The sequence below is a fragment of the Coenobita brevimanus genome, chromosome 39 (assembly GCF_032717465.1).
Source record: "Coenobita brevimanus isolate Jiangsu-jjx chromosome 39, ASM3271746v2, whole genome shotgun sequence".
Taxonomy (NCBI): Eukaryota; Metazoa; Arthropoda; class Malacostraca; order Decapoda; family Coenobitidae; genus Coenobita; species Coenobita brevimanus.
In genome coordinates, this window is record NC_136992.1 from 252,501 (window position 1) to 268,282 (window position 15,782).

The window sequence follows — 15,782 nt, forward strand, 5'->3', positions numbered from 1 at the left end:
AACCTAATCAAGCGAGGGACCACGTCGAAACCTGCTTCACACTGATGATTCACTTTCCCACGCTACAGGTTCTGCAATGAGCCGCCCCTGATGATAGTGATGAAGGTGATGAGGTTGTGAGGTGGTGGAGAGGGTGGTAATGCTGGAGTGTGGGGTAGGGTGGTGGTAGGGTAGTGTTAGTGGTGATGATGATGATGATGATGATGATGATGGCGATGAGATGTTTGTTAATTGTGATTATGAGGATAGTTGTGATGGTGGTGATGATGATGACAATGATGGGGGTGGTGACGGTGATGGGGTGGTGGTGATGATGTTAGTATCTGAAATCATGGAGGTGGTAATGGTGGGAGAAGTGATGATGGTTGATGCTGTTGTTATAATGATTGTGATGATGATGGTGGTGATAAGGGTGTTGGAGGCAATGGTTAGATACAGCGATACTGGAAGTCGGAGTGGAGCTGATGTTGGTGTTGGTGATGATACTGGCAGTGGTGTGGTTAGGGCAATGATTCTCACTCTACCTGCAACTAATGAAATTTTATCGATCGTATAGTTATGTGTGTCTCTCCATCTACCAATATCTATCTGTCTGTTTATCTATCTATATCTATCTATCTACATCAATTTGTCTATCTATATGTCTGTGTTTCTCAGTTTATCAGTTACCTATGACTATCGTGACTAATTGTTATATAAATGTTGCATAAGGTACCGGTAGGTAATATTAAGTGTGGACCCGCTTAAAGCTTGACTGGATCGACCCACCTAAACTAAATTTTTTCGTTTATTTGTTTATTATTATTAATAATATTATAGTTGGTGGTGATTATCATTTGTATTCTATTGTCCAAGCATTTCATAATCGAAATTTTCCCCTGAGGAGAAGGTTCGTTTTTGTAGTGAGCCTCATATAGACTGCCACAGGCACAGATTACATTATATATGTTAATTAATAGAGTTTCGGAGGCTTGAAGGACATGTAAATATGGTCATGGGTACAGTACATTAATAATAATTTTACTACAGCTCGTTTCCTCTAAACTGACAAAAATCCCTAACCTCTTTCAACGAGGTTAATGGCCAAATATTGTCAGACTGGAGGGTGATTTGATTAGTAACCAAGAACAGTTACTAAGAGGTCATCGAAATTCATGCAGCCATAACTTGGGAGTGGTACAGCTCCTTCAGGTTAAAACAAAACGAATTTAGTTCTGCCTAGGTGTTTCATCCCATTCGCATTTCGAACCCTACTTGCTTCAACCACTTTAACTGAGAGAATGTATTTGCATGATGGATAACGAGCAAGACCACGATAAAGATGGGCAATTAACTAAGGAACACCGTATAATGAGGCTAGAATGTGACAATGGGGCTGGTTGGAGGGGTGTATGAGTGAAGGTTATGAGTGAAGGGCTCTAGGGCGAGGAGAGGGGAGGTGTGTTACGGCTGGGGACACAAATTTGTCACAGTATTTCATCCCCTACTAGCCACATCCCTCTGGCGGCTAATATTCCTAAACTAAGACAGTCTAGGTATATTTTTCTGGGCATAAGTAGGAAACTTCGCCAAATATTACACTTCCACTTGTCACTTCCCTCCGGTGGCTTCAATTCTTAAACCGAAAGAGGTTCGATACGAGAATGTTTCTCTGGCCATTGGTACAAAAATTCGCTTAATATTTCACTTCAACTTGTCATATCCCTGTGGTGGCAAAAATTCCTAAACTGAGAGAGGCTTCGTATGCCTTTCTACCAATAAGATACAAAACTGCGCTTAATACTCTTATTTCACTTCTGGTTGTCACTTTCCCCTGCTGGCTAATATTCATAAAACGGGAGAGGCTTGGTATATTTGTATGCCTACAGATGTTTCTCTTTTATATGATGCGTCAGGGAGGAAAGTGACGGACGTGCCCTAAGTGTGAAGTAGACGCAGAGGAATAATAGGCAAACTTTTGTACTTGACTGTACCTACTGTTGAGAAAAAAGCGAGGGAGGGAGAAAGAGGGTTTAGGAGAGTAGAAGGAAAATCGTCGCCTTGCTGGATCGATATGCCCTTCATACAACTATTTCGAAATCTCTGTACCAATTGCACTCTTTTAGCACCCACCTCCACCCTCCCTTTCCCACCTACACCCTCCCACACCATCCTATATTTTTACACCACACACACACACACACACACACACACACACACACACACACACACACACACACACACACACACACACACACACACACACACACACACACACACACACACACACACACACACACACACACACACACACACACACACACACACACACACACACACACACACACACACACACACACACACACACACACACACACACACACACACACACACACACACACACACACACACACACACACACACACACACACACACACACACACACACACACACACACACACACACACACACACACACACACACACACACACACACACACACACACACACACACACACACACACACACACACACACACACACACACACACACACACACACACACACACACACACACACACACACACACACACACACACACACACACACACACACACACACACACACACACACACACACACACACACACACACACACACACACACACACACACACACACACACACACACACACACACACACACACACACACACACACACACACACACACACACACACACACACACACACACACACACACACACACACACACACACACACACACACACACACACACACACACACACACACACACACACACACACACACACACACACACACACACACACACACACACACACACACACACACACACACACACACACACACACACACACACACACACACACACACACACACACACACACACACACACACACACACACACACACACACACACACACACACACACACACACACACACACACACACACACACACACACACACACACACACACACACACACACACACACACACACACACACACACACACACACACACACACACACACACACACACACACACACACACACACACACACACACACACACACACACACACACACACACACACACACACACACACACACACACACACACACACACACACACACACACACACACACACACACACACACACACACACACACACACACACACACACACACACACACACAGTCTTAGAAGCCACGACACATTCATACAAACCCTGAAAGATACACTAATACACTACAAGCCATGCACTCATAGACATCCATACTCCCATTCACACACACTATAACACAAAAACACACTGACTTACCCATTCATGCTCACTTTGAAGCGCAGAAACACATACATACACATCCTTACACTCATAAGCATCCGTACAAACTTATGCACACCGAAACTCACTCACACACACACACACACACACACACATTCATATACATCCATAGCTACAGCAAGCCATACACATTCATACACATGGGGCGAAGCACAGCGTGAGGGAGGGAGGGTAAACACGAAGCCAGGCTATCATAACCATTCATTACACCCTTAGCTTTCTCCCTCGCGCCCGCCCACTCTCACCGACACCCACCCACATCACCTGCACCCACCCACAGCTACTTACACTCACTCACCTCAACCTTCACCCATATACACTCTCCCACACCCACTTTCATTTACCCACAGCCACCCACATCCACTTCTACTATCTCATACCCACCCACACCTGTCTCTACCCTCTCTACGCCCACCTACGCTCATCTACACCCACCTAATTTCATCTATGCCTACCCACATCTCTTACATCTCAACCCAAACTCACCCGTTCTCTCTCTCTCTCTCACACTCACTCACATCCATCTCTGCTCTCTTTAAATCCATCTATACCTATTTCCACTCTTCCTACACCCACCAAAGTCCATCTATGCCTATGGACATCTTTCATATATCCACCTAAACCCACCCACTCCCTCTGTCACATCCACCTCTACTATCCATATACCCTCACATACCTGTCTCAACTCTTTCTACAACCATACAAACTCGTCTACGCCCACCTAAACCCATCAGTGCTTACCTACGTCTTTCTTACATCCACTTAGACCCTCCTTCATTCACCTGCTTTCATTTTTCATCCACCTGCACCCACTTACACCAGCACCTCCGTCTAACTACCTACACCCATCTCACTTCCTTCTGCACCTACCTGCACCCACCCTCTTACACTCATCTCTCTACCCCACGAATAAAGATATACAGGAGAATATCAAATGCAATTCACAACGAAGTGCTAAGGAAGAGGTGCTAGAAAGCCTCTCAAGCTCACGAAGATATTGTTCCGTGCATTCACTATGGCTTATATTCGTGTTAGTTTAGGGGACTCATAAGCACCTCTTCCTTTTCCAGGTTGTTTATAGCTATTGACTAGATATTATTTAGGTATAAGAGCGTGTCTAGAAGTGGCTCTGTTTGTCTGTCTCTCACTAAGGATTTTCGAAAGAGTCATGCTTCACTCTCTTAGGCTTTAGAGACTTCAGCGAAGCCAAACCACACAGCACAACACACATAAGAACAAAAGAAGAGAGGATAACTGGATTAGATCATTTGGACTCATGCTAGACATCTCGTACAAGATTGTGGCTAAACTGCTAGAATGAGCCAAGGGAAGCATATTACCCTCTCTCACCACATCAAAAATCACTCTCCCATAACACACCACTCCAAGGGCCTTACCTGAAGGGCCCCGAAGCTTCCGCATCATGTACTTTGTATTACTTGCTTGTGGAAAGCATTTAAATCAAAGGAATGTGCTACCCCAAATGTATACTATTCTGTACTATCATAACTGAGGTTTGCCGACAAATCTAGCCTCGAAACTGGAAGCCCTCCCCCTTCCCACCCTTCCTACACCCACCCCTATGGCCCATCACTCCTCCCCCGCCCCGTACACCCACTTACACCCAGCTACACCCTCCCGGAGTCACGGTTTGGGGAATTACGAGAATATCCATCACACACACGTGCCTCCCGGGGTGTTACGAGGTGGGGCGGCCGCCGGGGGAGAGGGATGTAGTAGCTATAGGCGTGGGTGGTGCAGCAGGTGTACATGTAGGTGAATGGGGTGTGTGTGTGTGTGTAAATATATCAGGCCGTAAGCAATAGAAAGAAGGACAGTCTCAGTAGGCAACTCCTGCTTAAGAAAAAGAAAGAGAATATAAAATGATAATAATAACAAAAATAATGATAACGAATAATAATAATAATAATAGTAATGATAATAATAATAATAATAGTAATAATAATAATAATAATAATAATAATTCTATTTAGCCAGGACGTCACTATACTTTTCACTTTAACTTGGTCTAAAATTCAGATCTCTCTGTCCTGAATGATGAGCTGTAGCAAGATATTAACACAAAAAACATAGCACTAGTCAAGGAAGTGCTATGGAAAAGATATAAAGCCGCAGTATTATCCCATTTCTGCCGTCAGTGCTACGGGAAATAAGCTGGAAATCTTCTCCAAGTAAAGCTGAAAGGATTACAGTGTATTCTGCATCAGGTACCGCCAAAGTTATGTATTCCTGCTACCACCAGACGATTTTATTCAGCTGTGGGGATGATGATAGCGATGTGTGTTAGTTATGTTGTTGTTGTTGTTATTGGTGATGGTGGTGGTGCTGATAGTGCTGGTGATGGTGTGTGTGTGTGTGTGTGTGTGTGTGTGTGTGTGTGTGTGTGTGTGTGTGTGTGCGCTCACGCGCGCGCGCGTGTGACGATAGTGATGCATATTAACGACGGTAGTGATGGTGACGGAACGAATAATGACTAAAAGTAAGTTATAGTGGCGATGATGATCATGATAATGCATGGTAGTAGTAAGGGTTGTGATGATAAGTGTGGTCGTGGATGGTGATAGTAATATATTGCAATGACTGATGCTAGTGGTAGTGAGGTTAGTGATGGAAGAAACAAAAAATCTGTGGTAGCTTGGTTCGTGGTAATGTACAGCAATGACAGTGAGGGCAGACATATCGTATTTATGACAGGAATTATTGTAATATATGATAGTGGCAGTAGTGTGATTGTCGTAGTGATGACATAAGCAGCAGCAGCAGCAGCAGCCGTAGTAGTAGTAGTAGTAGTATTGTGGTAGTAGTGGAAGGGATGAGTGGGGTTTTGGTGGCAAGGGTGGGTGGGGGTGGGGGTGGGTGGTAATGAACTTTCTCTTGAGTGGTTCCTGACATTCCTGAAAGCTGTTCCACCCTGCCTCACCCCTAACCCTCCCCTGCCTCACCCTGCCGCACTCTTGCCAGTCCTTTGCCTCACCGTGCACATCCCTACCTCTCCCAGCACGTCATCCTCACCCTTCCTTTCATGCTTACTTTGCCTAAGCTGCCTCCCCTGCCTCACACTGCCTCTTCCACCTCCCCCAATTATTTTCCCCACCCTCATCCCCCTTCACCATCACCGTGACAGATTCCTACATTACCTACCAGCGTTAGCTTTACAAATAAGCAGCTTCCCTTTTGCCCCCACCCTTACCCTACCATACGCTGAGTTTCTTTGCCCATGTTCTGCCTGTCCGCTTCTCTCCTTCCTTCCTTCTCTCTGCTTCGCTCCTTTCATTCCCCGTCCCCTGTCTCACCCTGCATCCCCTTCCTCACTGTGCCTCTCCTTGCCTCACCCTTCTCCCTTACTCTCTCTCACCCTCTCTGCCATCACGACACAAAAACTGTTAAAATGTAAGCAACAAATTTTTATACTTATCTGTCTATACTCGTATGAATCTATCTAGCTGTCTATTTGTCTCCTTTTATCTGTCTGTTTGTCTGTGTGTCTGTCTCCAGCTGTATGTTACTCTTTGCTTTACTTTTTACTTTTTTATCTTTTCGTTCTCCCCCTCCCATTCCATTTCCTCTCCTCCTCTCTCGTCTTCTCAGGAGCAGATCTATAAATACCCAATTGTCTCGCCTAAAGCGGCGGTGTGTGTGTGTGTGTGTGTGTGTGTGTGTGTGTGTGTGTGTGTGTGTGTGACATGCACACACACACACACACTTGGGGTCATCCCTGGGGCTAGTAACGGTGTGACATTCCTTCACTCATTCAGTATCCTGCAGTTTTTGTGGCCGCACGGTGCACCAGTCTCCTTGGGCTGTGTTCTCGTAGGGCATAAGACCATTATACTCCTTTTACTCTAACTTGATCTAAAATTGTCATCTTCTCGTCTTGAATGCTGAGTTGTAGAAAGAGATTAACGCTAAAATGTAACGCTAGTTACGATGGAATGATAAAGAATCGTCTTCTGCACCAGGACTACGTAAAATAAGGTGCCAGAGGACGAATATCGAGACCATATTAGAGTGAAAACATTGCATCTTTTCTTTAGCGATAGATTTTCCCTACTGCACATTGATATATTCTTGTTCGTCATTTAAATATTTTTGGTATCGATGTATTTTGCATAAATATATCGAAAAAAAATGTCGATGTTTCTTTTGCAGAAATAAATTGGTATTGAAGAGGTGCTGGGAAACCTCCTTAATCAGTGAGAATACAGGTCCTTGGCTCTGACCTTTATTACCACGTCATCGGTGCAGGCCAGGCCAACAGGGGCAGACAGGGGTGGGATTCTCGCGATACGGAGTGGGAGGGTGTGGCATGGTAGGGAGAGGACGTAAGGGTAAGGGTTGTAGGTGTATGTGTGTGTGTGCGTGCATCGTGTGTGCGTACATACTAAAAAGTGCACTTCGTAAGTATTTATAGGAATAAGGTATGGTGTGTGTGTGTGTGTGTGTGGTGGTACAGGGTAAGATACAGCAGTGGAGTGGAGGCAAGGCAGAGTAGAATCATACAGTGGAGGGTGATGGTGGGGTATGTTGTAGCGAGGTAAGGAGTGTGGTGAATGAGGGTCTGAGGTTGTGTAGTTGTCAATGGATGGTGTTTTGACAGGAAGGTATGAGTGTGCAAAGACGGTATACAATACTGTACTGTAGCATATTAATCGGATACCTTTCTTTTTTATGCTGTATGTTGTATTCAGTGATGCATGGTAGATTGAGTGGGTGATCATATTGTACCATGCTTATTAGTGTTATCATTATTTATCAGTACTCGTAATTCATAGATGGAAATACGTAAAACATAAACATATACACAATTAGTAAGTAATACATTAAAAATAGATGAATATGGATACAATATATGAACCTGCATTCTTGAACAGAATATATATATTTTTTTACTTTTATACTGACATCATTTGACCAATGGTGATGATGACGATGGTGATCAGTAGCCTAGTATGGTACATCTAAGCACTACAACCATTCTTACATCTTTTTCTCTCCCCAGACAACGGTGCGTGTGTGGGTGCGATGCCTGATGCAAGAGATGGAGTACAAAACCGTGTGTGTGGCTTACTCCACTACCTGCCGCCAGCTTGTCCAAACCATACTCTCAAAGTTCCGCATGAAGCACCGCGACCCCAACCTCTTCTACCTCACACTTGAGCTCTCTGTTAGGAAAACTGGTGAGCTAGGGGTTGGATGTAGATTTACTTGGAATTGGAAAGTTGATATGAATATAGTCATTTGCATTATTACAATCGATAGAAGGAAAGCATTTTTATGTATCTGTTGTAACTCAAAGTCTGATTATCGTAATTTAAGATGCTCGATGTCCTGTGTATCCTCATCTACAAAGCTGAATAGTGCATGCTTGTAAGATTATACAGTACTATGATTGTGTGGAAAAACTGCTGTATGTTATGAATTGCTGCTTACTTTAAGTGGTGAATAAAGTTTTGCATTATACTCTGAATATAGAACTCTAATATAACATAAAGTACGAGACATAAGTGATTCATAAAAAAATCAGAAATACATGAAATAAACATATACAGTATTAGAAGTAGGAACAGCATTTAGTCATTAATGACTTTATTTTTAGCTTATTTGTCTGTAGCAGCTGAGCATAGTTTAGGCAAAATTAGGTATGTAACTGACCACCATTTTCAGGTTCTGTTTCTATCTTCATTTACTTTTCCACTTTCATGGTTTTGTCGCTGGGCACATCCTATGATCTCCAGTCTTTTAAATGTAATATGTCTGGGCATCTTGAAATAAACAGATCTTGATTTTGACTTCTTTTTTCATCAGGTTTATATGGAATAAATTATTTTGCATATATTCAGGGTCTGAGTATCTCTTATTTAATTCTGTAAAAAGGAGAATGTTAATGGTCAAGTGAAGGTAATTTGGAGGGTTGCTTTGAACAATAACCAAAGAGACTAAGGCTCAGAATTTCATACAGTCACAACAGTATTCAAGTGATTAGAGAGAACCAGTTCCATCAGGTGAAAGCAGTCTGATTATAACTTCCTTCCCCATGCAGGTGGTGTGGTTGTGACAAGCTTGGCACTGGATGATGACTCCCGCCCAGCTGAGCTACAATCATGCCACCCTCGAGGGGATTCCAGGCTGGCTCTCAAGATGCGTCCAGGGGGCCTCGTCAGGGTCTACGATGGTGCTCTAGTCCAGGGGGTGAGTGGTAGGGGAGAGCAATATACGGTAACCTCAGGTTCACATGATATGTGAATCTGACGGACTTCAGGCTCAAGTTGTCCTTCTCCAGCAGTCTGCTATCATCCTATCTGGTGATTTTTTCTCCTGTATCCCTGCAGATGTTTTGTCCACATAAATACAGTCAATCCTCAAAGTCCTAGGGACCCCATACACACTCGGGCTGTCATATCCAGCCATCTGCACAAACTCACCAGCTCAGGCAAAGCTGAGCCTGTGTGGGATGACTAGGCCAAGTGTTTCATCCTTGGCTGAGGCTGCCTGTTACAGGCTGCATTGAAACATGCCACTAGACAGGATAACTTGAGCGTGTATGAGGCCGTACAGATGTATGTAGGCAGAATGTTTTCTACATACATACATACATCATCTAATCCTGTGTTATTCTATGAGGAGCACAGAAGCCAGTAACTAGGCAAGTTGGTCCCGACATTTAAGATGGGAGCGACCAGCCTCACTCATCCCTGAGTGGCATTACATGAGCAATGAACTCCAACCACCCTTTGGATGTAAACCTACATAGGCTCAATTTGGTTGGAGCTCCTTAATTACCCACTAAACCACCAGGTGCCATAGTTTGGTTTTATGTTCCCACCCAGTGTAGTAAATGGTTTTTGGTTTTCTGGTGTACAGGAAACCATTTGGCTTTGCACTCAGCATAGAGTTGCCCATAGCCAGAAGGAGGAGGAAAGAGAGAAGGAAAGAAAGACAGAAGTGGAAGGAAGGATTTTTTTAAAGTTACTGTATTTTATTATTACGTTCTCAATGAATTAGCACCATTTCTTTACTCAGTGTTGTTTTGTAGTCAGAAATGAGTGTTTTATGTGCTTTCATCTCCTTAGTCATGAACTGGGAGCATGCGCCAGTTAGTTTCTTGTAAACTAGAACTAACTATATTCTTCACCTGTAAAGCCATGTACTTGTATAATTTTGATATCTAAATTCCCAGTTCAGTGTAAGCATTTGTTGTGTTAAAATACCCTTCCTTATGACAGTCCCAGTACAAGAGCCTCCTGGTGAGTGAAAGAACCACATGTGATGAGGTGGTGCGTCTGGTGCTGCTCTGCAATAATATCCACAAAGAGTCACACCTCTACTGTCTCTATGAGGTTAGTACTAGAATATTATACAGAAGTATTGGAAGTGTTTGAGGTAAGGTAGTTTTTAAAGGTAGATTTCATGCCTCTTCATACAGCGCTGCAGTTCTACGTCAGTGGGAAAGAGGGTTAGGTGCTGATGATGATGATGATGATGATGGTGGTGGTGGTGGTGTTGATGATGATGATGATGATAATGATGATGGTGGTGGTGGTGGTGTTGATGATGAGCATTTAATATTCTTACTGTTGGAGCTTCAGATTCTGCTTCCACAGTGTGTACTGTAGAGAGTTAGAGTGTGCATTGTCAGCTAAAAGGTCAGGCATTCCTCATTATCACCATTATCATTATCATCATCATCATTGTCATATTTGTTTATGTTGTCGCCATCATTGTCATCATCTTTGCATCACTGTTTTCATCATCTTTGATACCTTGCTTCCTCCTGGAAACCTCTTTACCAAGGGATGGCTATGAAAATTATCTCCAGGCTGCTCTGTCCACACATGCCTCTCTCACTCTCTAAAACACTCTCAAACATTCACTCAAACAGGCCTTTTCTTTTCACCTCCAAGCTATTCTTCCTACTCTTCTTAATACTGCCAAGTTGTTCATTTACTCTTCTTACCTGGTAATTTATCTTTGACGTCACACTTCAGCTTGCTATTTTTATACCTATCAGTCTCCTCAAGCACCTCATCTTCCATTTGTATACTGCAATTCATCATGCTTCCTCTCTCTACTCTTACTGCATGCCACATTTGTTTTGTTCTTAGTTGCATTCACTATTAAATATTCTTAATGTGTAAACTCTATCTATCTATTGCCAGACGCCTTAATCCCGTAATGGGTGACTACAAAGAAATTGCCTCCATGTCACCCTGTCCCCTGCTATTTCATTGCCCTGTTCCCAGCTTACACTCCCTTTTCTCATGTACCTCTCCACTCCATCCCTCCATCTCATCCTTGGCCTCCCCCTCCCTCTCCCCCCTCCACCTCACTCACATACACTCTCCTCGTCAGTCTGTCACTCTCCATCCTCTCCACATGGCCAAACCACCTCAGTGTGTTTCTCCTGATGCCTTCTATCACATCTACATCCACACCACAAAACCTCTTCACTTCTTCATTTCTCAGTCTCCTCAAGCACCTCATTTTCCATTTGTATTCCACAATTCATCTTGTTTCCTCTCTCTACTCGTACTGCATGCCGCATTTTTCTTGTTCTTATTTGCATTCACCATTAAATCTTCTTAATGTGTAAACTAAGTCAGACTTATTCACCATCTTTTACAGATCACTCTCACATGAAAACTTTTCCTTTGTTGTTTAACATCCTTACCGTAAAAATCTTTATATGTTTTCTCTTGGTATGCAAGGAATTGCTGTACTATCCTGTACTATACATCCACTTTGTAGATGCGTGGCAATGATGGTCGAGAGCGGCGGCTGCAACCAGATGACCGGCCACTGCGCCTGGCTTCAAGATGGATCACCCGGGATCACACCAGCCTCCTAATACGCCTGGCACCACCAGACCTCACTCCGGCCTTCAGGTACACTCGGTATCAGAAGTTAATTATTCAGATGTATTCATTCCTTGTAGACATGGAGGGAATGCTTAAATAGTACTGTAGCCTGTCCACTATCAAGAGTTTGTCATAGTCCATTCAGTGGATGTATATTCATAAGCTTTGATCTCTGTTCCCTGGCTGGAAAAAGCCATAGTCAGGGTTTTACTCTAAACAAATACCTATTTTTGGTTGCTGGAAGATTTTTTAGATTGCATACGTAACAGGGTCATTTTGAACTGTTCCTTGTGCAGCCCAACAAAGCTTAGGCCATTTGGAGAGGAGGGAGAATAAGAGTCTGACTGTAATAGTGTATGAGAGTGAAATGTAGGGGAAGAGGAAGACTGAGGAAGAGATAAAGGGATGGAGAATGGAGATTTATGAGAGAAAAGTGTGAGCTAGAGGAAGGGCAGCCAAGTGGCAGAGGACAAGGTGGCATGGTGGTGATTCTATAGATGGATAGATATACTGACATTCTTGATATGAACCTGTTACCCAGTATCAGTATGAAAGAATGCATATTTGCACCACCTGTGTATGCCTGGTACTGGATTAAAGTTGCTAATCTTTTTTGTGCGGATGAATCCATTTCAGTGCTGAAGAGTTGGACGTGTTTGCCTAGGAATAGAATACAGTATATTGCTAAAGAATTTAATCTCTACTACCTGTTTAGTAATTGATATGTTTGTATTATTAGCAAGCCACTTGAAATAAGGTACACTTTAATTTGATTTTCAAACACTTATATGCTTAGTTTTCTTTGATATTTGGATGTATCATATGGAACAGGCTTTAGTTTTTGTTTGTGTTTCAGCTTACTACGTATGTTTTATTTTTTATTCTGCTAAAGCTAGCTATTATTTGCCTACCATACTGTGCTTTATAACACAGTACTAAGTACACTATGATTTTGCTTTATTTTTCAGGGCATCATTTCATCGCTCATCAGTTCGTAAAACCAAAAAATTACAAGGAACTCCAGCCCCCATACCTCCATCAAGCACCACCACTCTCCTCCCCTCTACCACCATCACCATCTCCCCCAATGGAGCCTCTACTGTCACCATCAACACCACCACCACAACCACCACCACCATCCTCAATAACAATAACATCAACAACAATAATAACTACAAATGTGAAGAGTCAAGAGAAGAGGGAGTAAAGGAGGAAGAAGAGGAGGAGGAAGATGGAGAAGTGACACCCTCCCCACCACTCCGTAAACCTCGGCCAGTCCCACCATTACGAGCAGCAGCGAGACGACAGGTATGGAAAAGACTGAATTTAAATCATATAAACATAAAAGTTGCTAGAGAGGGATGCCTTCATGTGGTGACACCAGTACAAGTGGATGGTGCAGAGATACCTGGTTACAAAAACATCCCTCAGCTCTCTCCTGTTTCCCAAGAGGAGAATAATGAGTTACAGAAGAAGAGCAGCTTTCATTCCACTGGGTTCAGACTCAGATGAACCTGGAGTCACAAAAACAACAGTGTAAATACAGGTAGTCCTTGTTACAAGGAATGATTTTAACCCTTTCAGTCCAATAATATATTTCCACCTTCTTGCTTTACATACTTGATTTTGTTAACCTTTAGAGAGAGTTACCAAATTGCTGGGGTTAGATACTGCCTCCATTGACCCCTGCAGAGATACAGGTCCTTAATGCTGAATAAAGTCATTAGATATTGCCCCAAATAAAATGAACTGTGCATAGTCAGAATGAAGCAGTTAAATAATACAGGTTTCACATACAACTAATATTTTGAATTAGGGGAAACTGGCAAGCCAGTTTTATAGGCAGCTCAGTGATTTGCCAAGGCATTTAAAAAAAAAAAAAAAAAAAGCCAAATAAGGTGATTTACAACAAGGGCTTACTTCAGCATTAACTCCAACAGCCCAAGAACATGTCTTTCATTTTATTGTATCTGACATCAGAGAGCTATATCCATCTTAGGAACCTCCCCCATAGTGAAGAAGTTAATGATTGCCATGGAAGAATTATACTCATAACTACAAAGTTAATCATGACATTGTGATAGCAAGACACCTAATGATGGCTATACAGTATATAGCCCCTCCAATTTGAATCATATACAGTAAACCCTCGATATTACGAACTAATTGGGGGTAGGGTTGGATCATTATATCAGAAAGTTCGCTATATCCAATGGTCGTTATTAACCATGGAATTACTGACCCATGGTTGCTATATCTGTGGAGTTGTTCGGTCCCACGTGCGATACCACAACTTACTCTATTAAGTTTCACATGGAGACTTCAATGGCTTATGTAGTTATTCACTACATGTACAGTAATACCATCCTCTATGAAGTTGTACATATAAATCAAAGCCCATGATGTAATGTAGTAGTGTAACAGTACACTTGCCATGCCAGGGAGCTGTCGGACATAGCGACCAGAGGCCGCTATATCCGGCGGAAGTTCGCTCCGGAAATGGAAGGTCGTTATATCCAAAGTTTCCTATAAAAGGGTTCGTTATATTGAGGGTTTACTGTACTTACAAAACATAACTCTGTGTATTGCTATATTTTACCAATGTACTCAGCTCATTTAAAAGGTTTAATCCTTGTTTATTCCTTGCCAGTTGCCCTGGGCACAAAGTGTTGACCTGGTGGAGACGGCAGTGGATGACGAAGACTCAGATGCACCTGAGGCATCTACACGCACACGACGGGCCCACTCCTACAATGACTATGAAAACTACTTCTACATCTAGTAGCAGTGTCATAAGGTTAGGCACATTACCGCAGTTAACACACACACACACACACACACACACACACAAAATGTATATATCTATCTATCTATCTATCTATCTATTTCTCTCTCTCTCTCTCTCTCTCTCTCTCTCTATATATATGTCTATCTATCTATCTATCAATCTGTCTTCCTATCTATCTATCTATCTATATATTTTGTATCCAAATGTAACCAAGTTCTTACCATCCTTGATCCTCATTCAGCTACATATGCATACAATATTGACATTGTGAAGAAAGTCTAGGTTGGGCTGAAGCCGTTCAGTATGTGGATACATTTTTCTTCCAGTTAAGATACCTCTTTCTTTTGTATGGGTGCACATTGAAATTTCATTCAAGGTAAATCTATACCATTGAATCAGTTGGGGGATATTGTAATAGTCCAAAGATTTAACCTGGATCATTTTTAACATCTCAGCTGAACAAAATGGTCTTGTGGTAATGTATGTTGTTTTTTATGAAAGTCAGTCTGTCTGGCTGAGCAGACTTATCAACCACAGGCAAGTGACTGCCCCTGCAGGGTCATCACATACAGTAAATCAATGTTCCCTTGTGGCAGACAGCACCTCACCACAGCATGGAGCAGGGAAGGGTGTGGAGGTATGGTTCCTAGATGGACCCACATTTGCGAGTCTCAAACCAGTTAACTGGCGAAACAATGTGGCTTCATATTGTCCCATTGTAGTATTTTGTTATATGGTTACCATTCAATGTTGCAGT

General features: G+C 42.7%; 1 protein-coding gene across 1 annotated transcript in view; it reads left to right on the forward strand.

Moving 5' to 3' along the window:
- The window catches only part of LOC145396703 (uncharacterized), a 61,213-nt gene extending 46,194 nt beyond the window's left edge, over positions 1–15,019 (forward strand). The window contains exons 2-7 of the mRNA XM_080269990.1: positions 8,382–8,559; positions 9,423–9,571; positions 10,606–10,719; positions 12,128–12,264; positions 13,206–13,545; positions 14,888–15,019. Coding sequence (XP_080126116.1) covers positions 8,382–8,559; positions 9,423–9,571; positions 10,606–10,719; positions 12,128–12,264; positions 13,206–13,545; positions 14,888–15,019 — 1,050 coding nt within the window. The remainder of the gene's footprint in view (positions 1–8,381; positions 8,560–9,422; positions 9,572–10,605; positions 10,720–12,127; positions 12,265–13,205; positions 13,546–14,887) is intronic.
- The last annotated feature ends 763 nt before the right edge of the window (positions 15,020–15,782 follow it).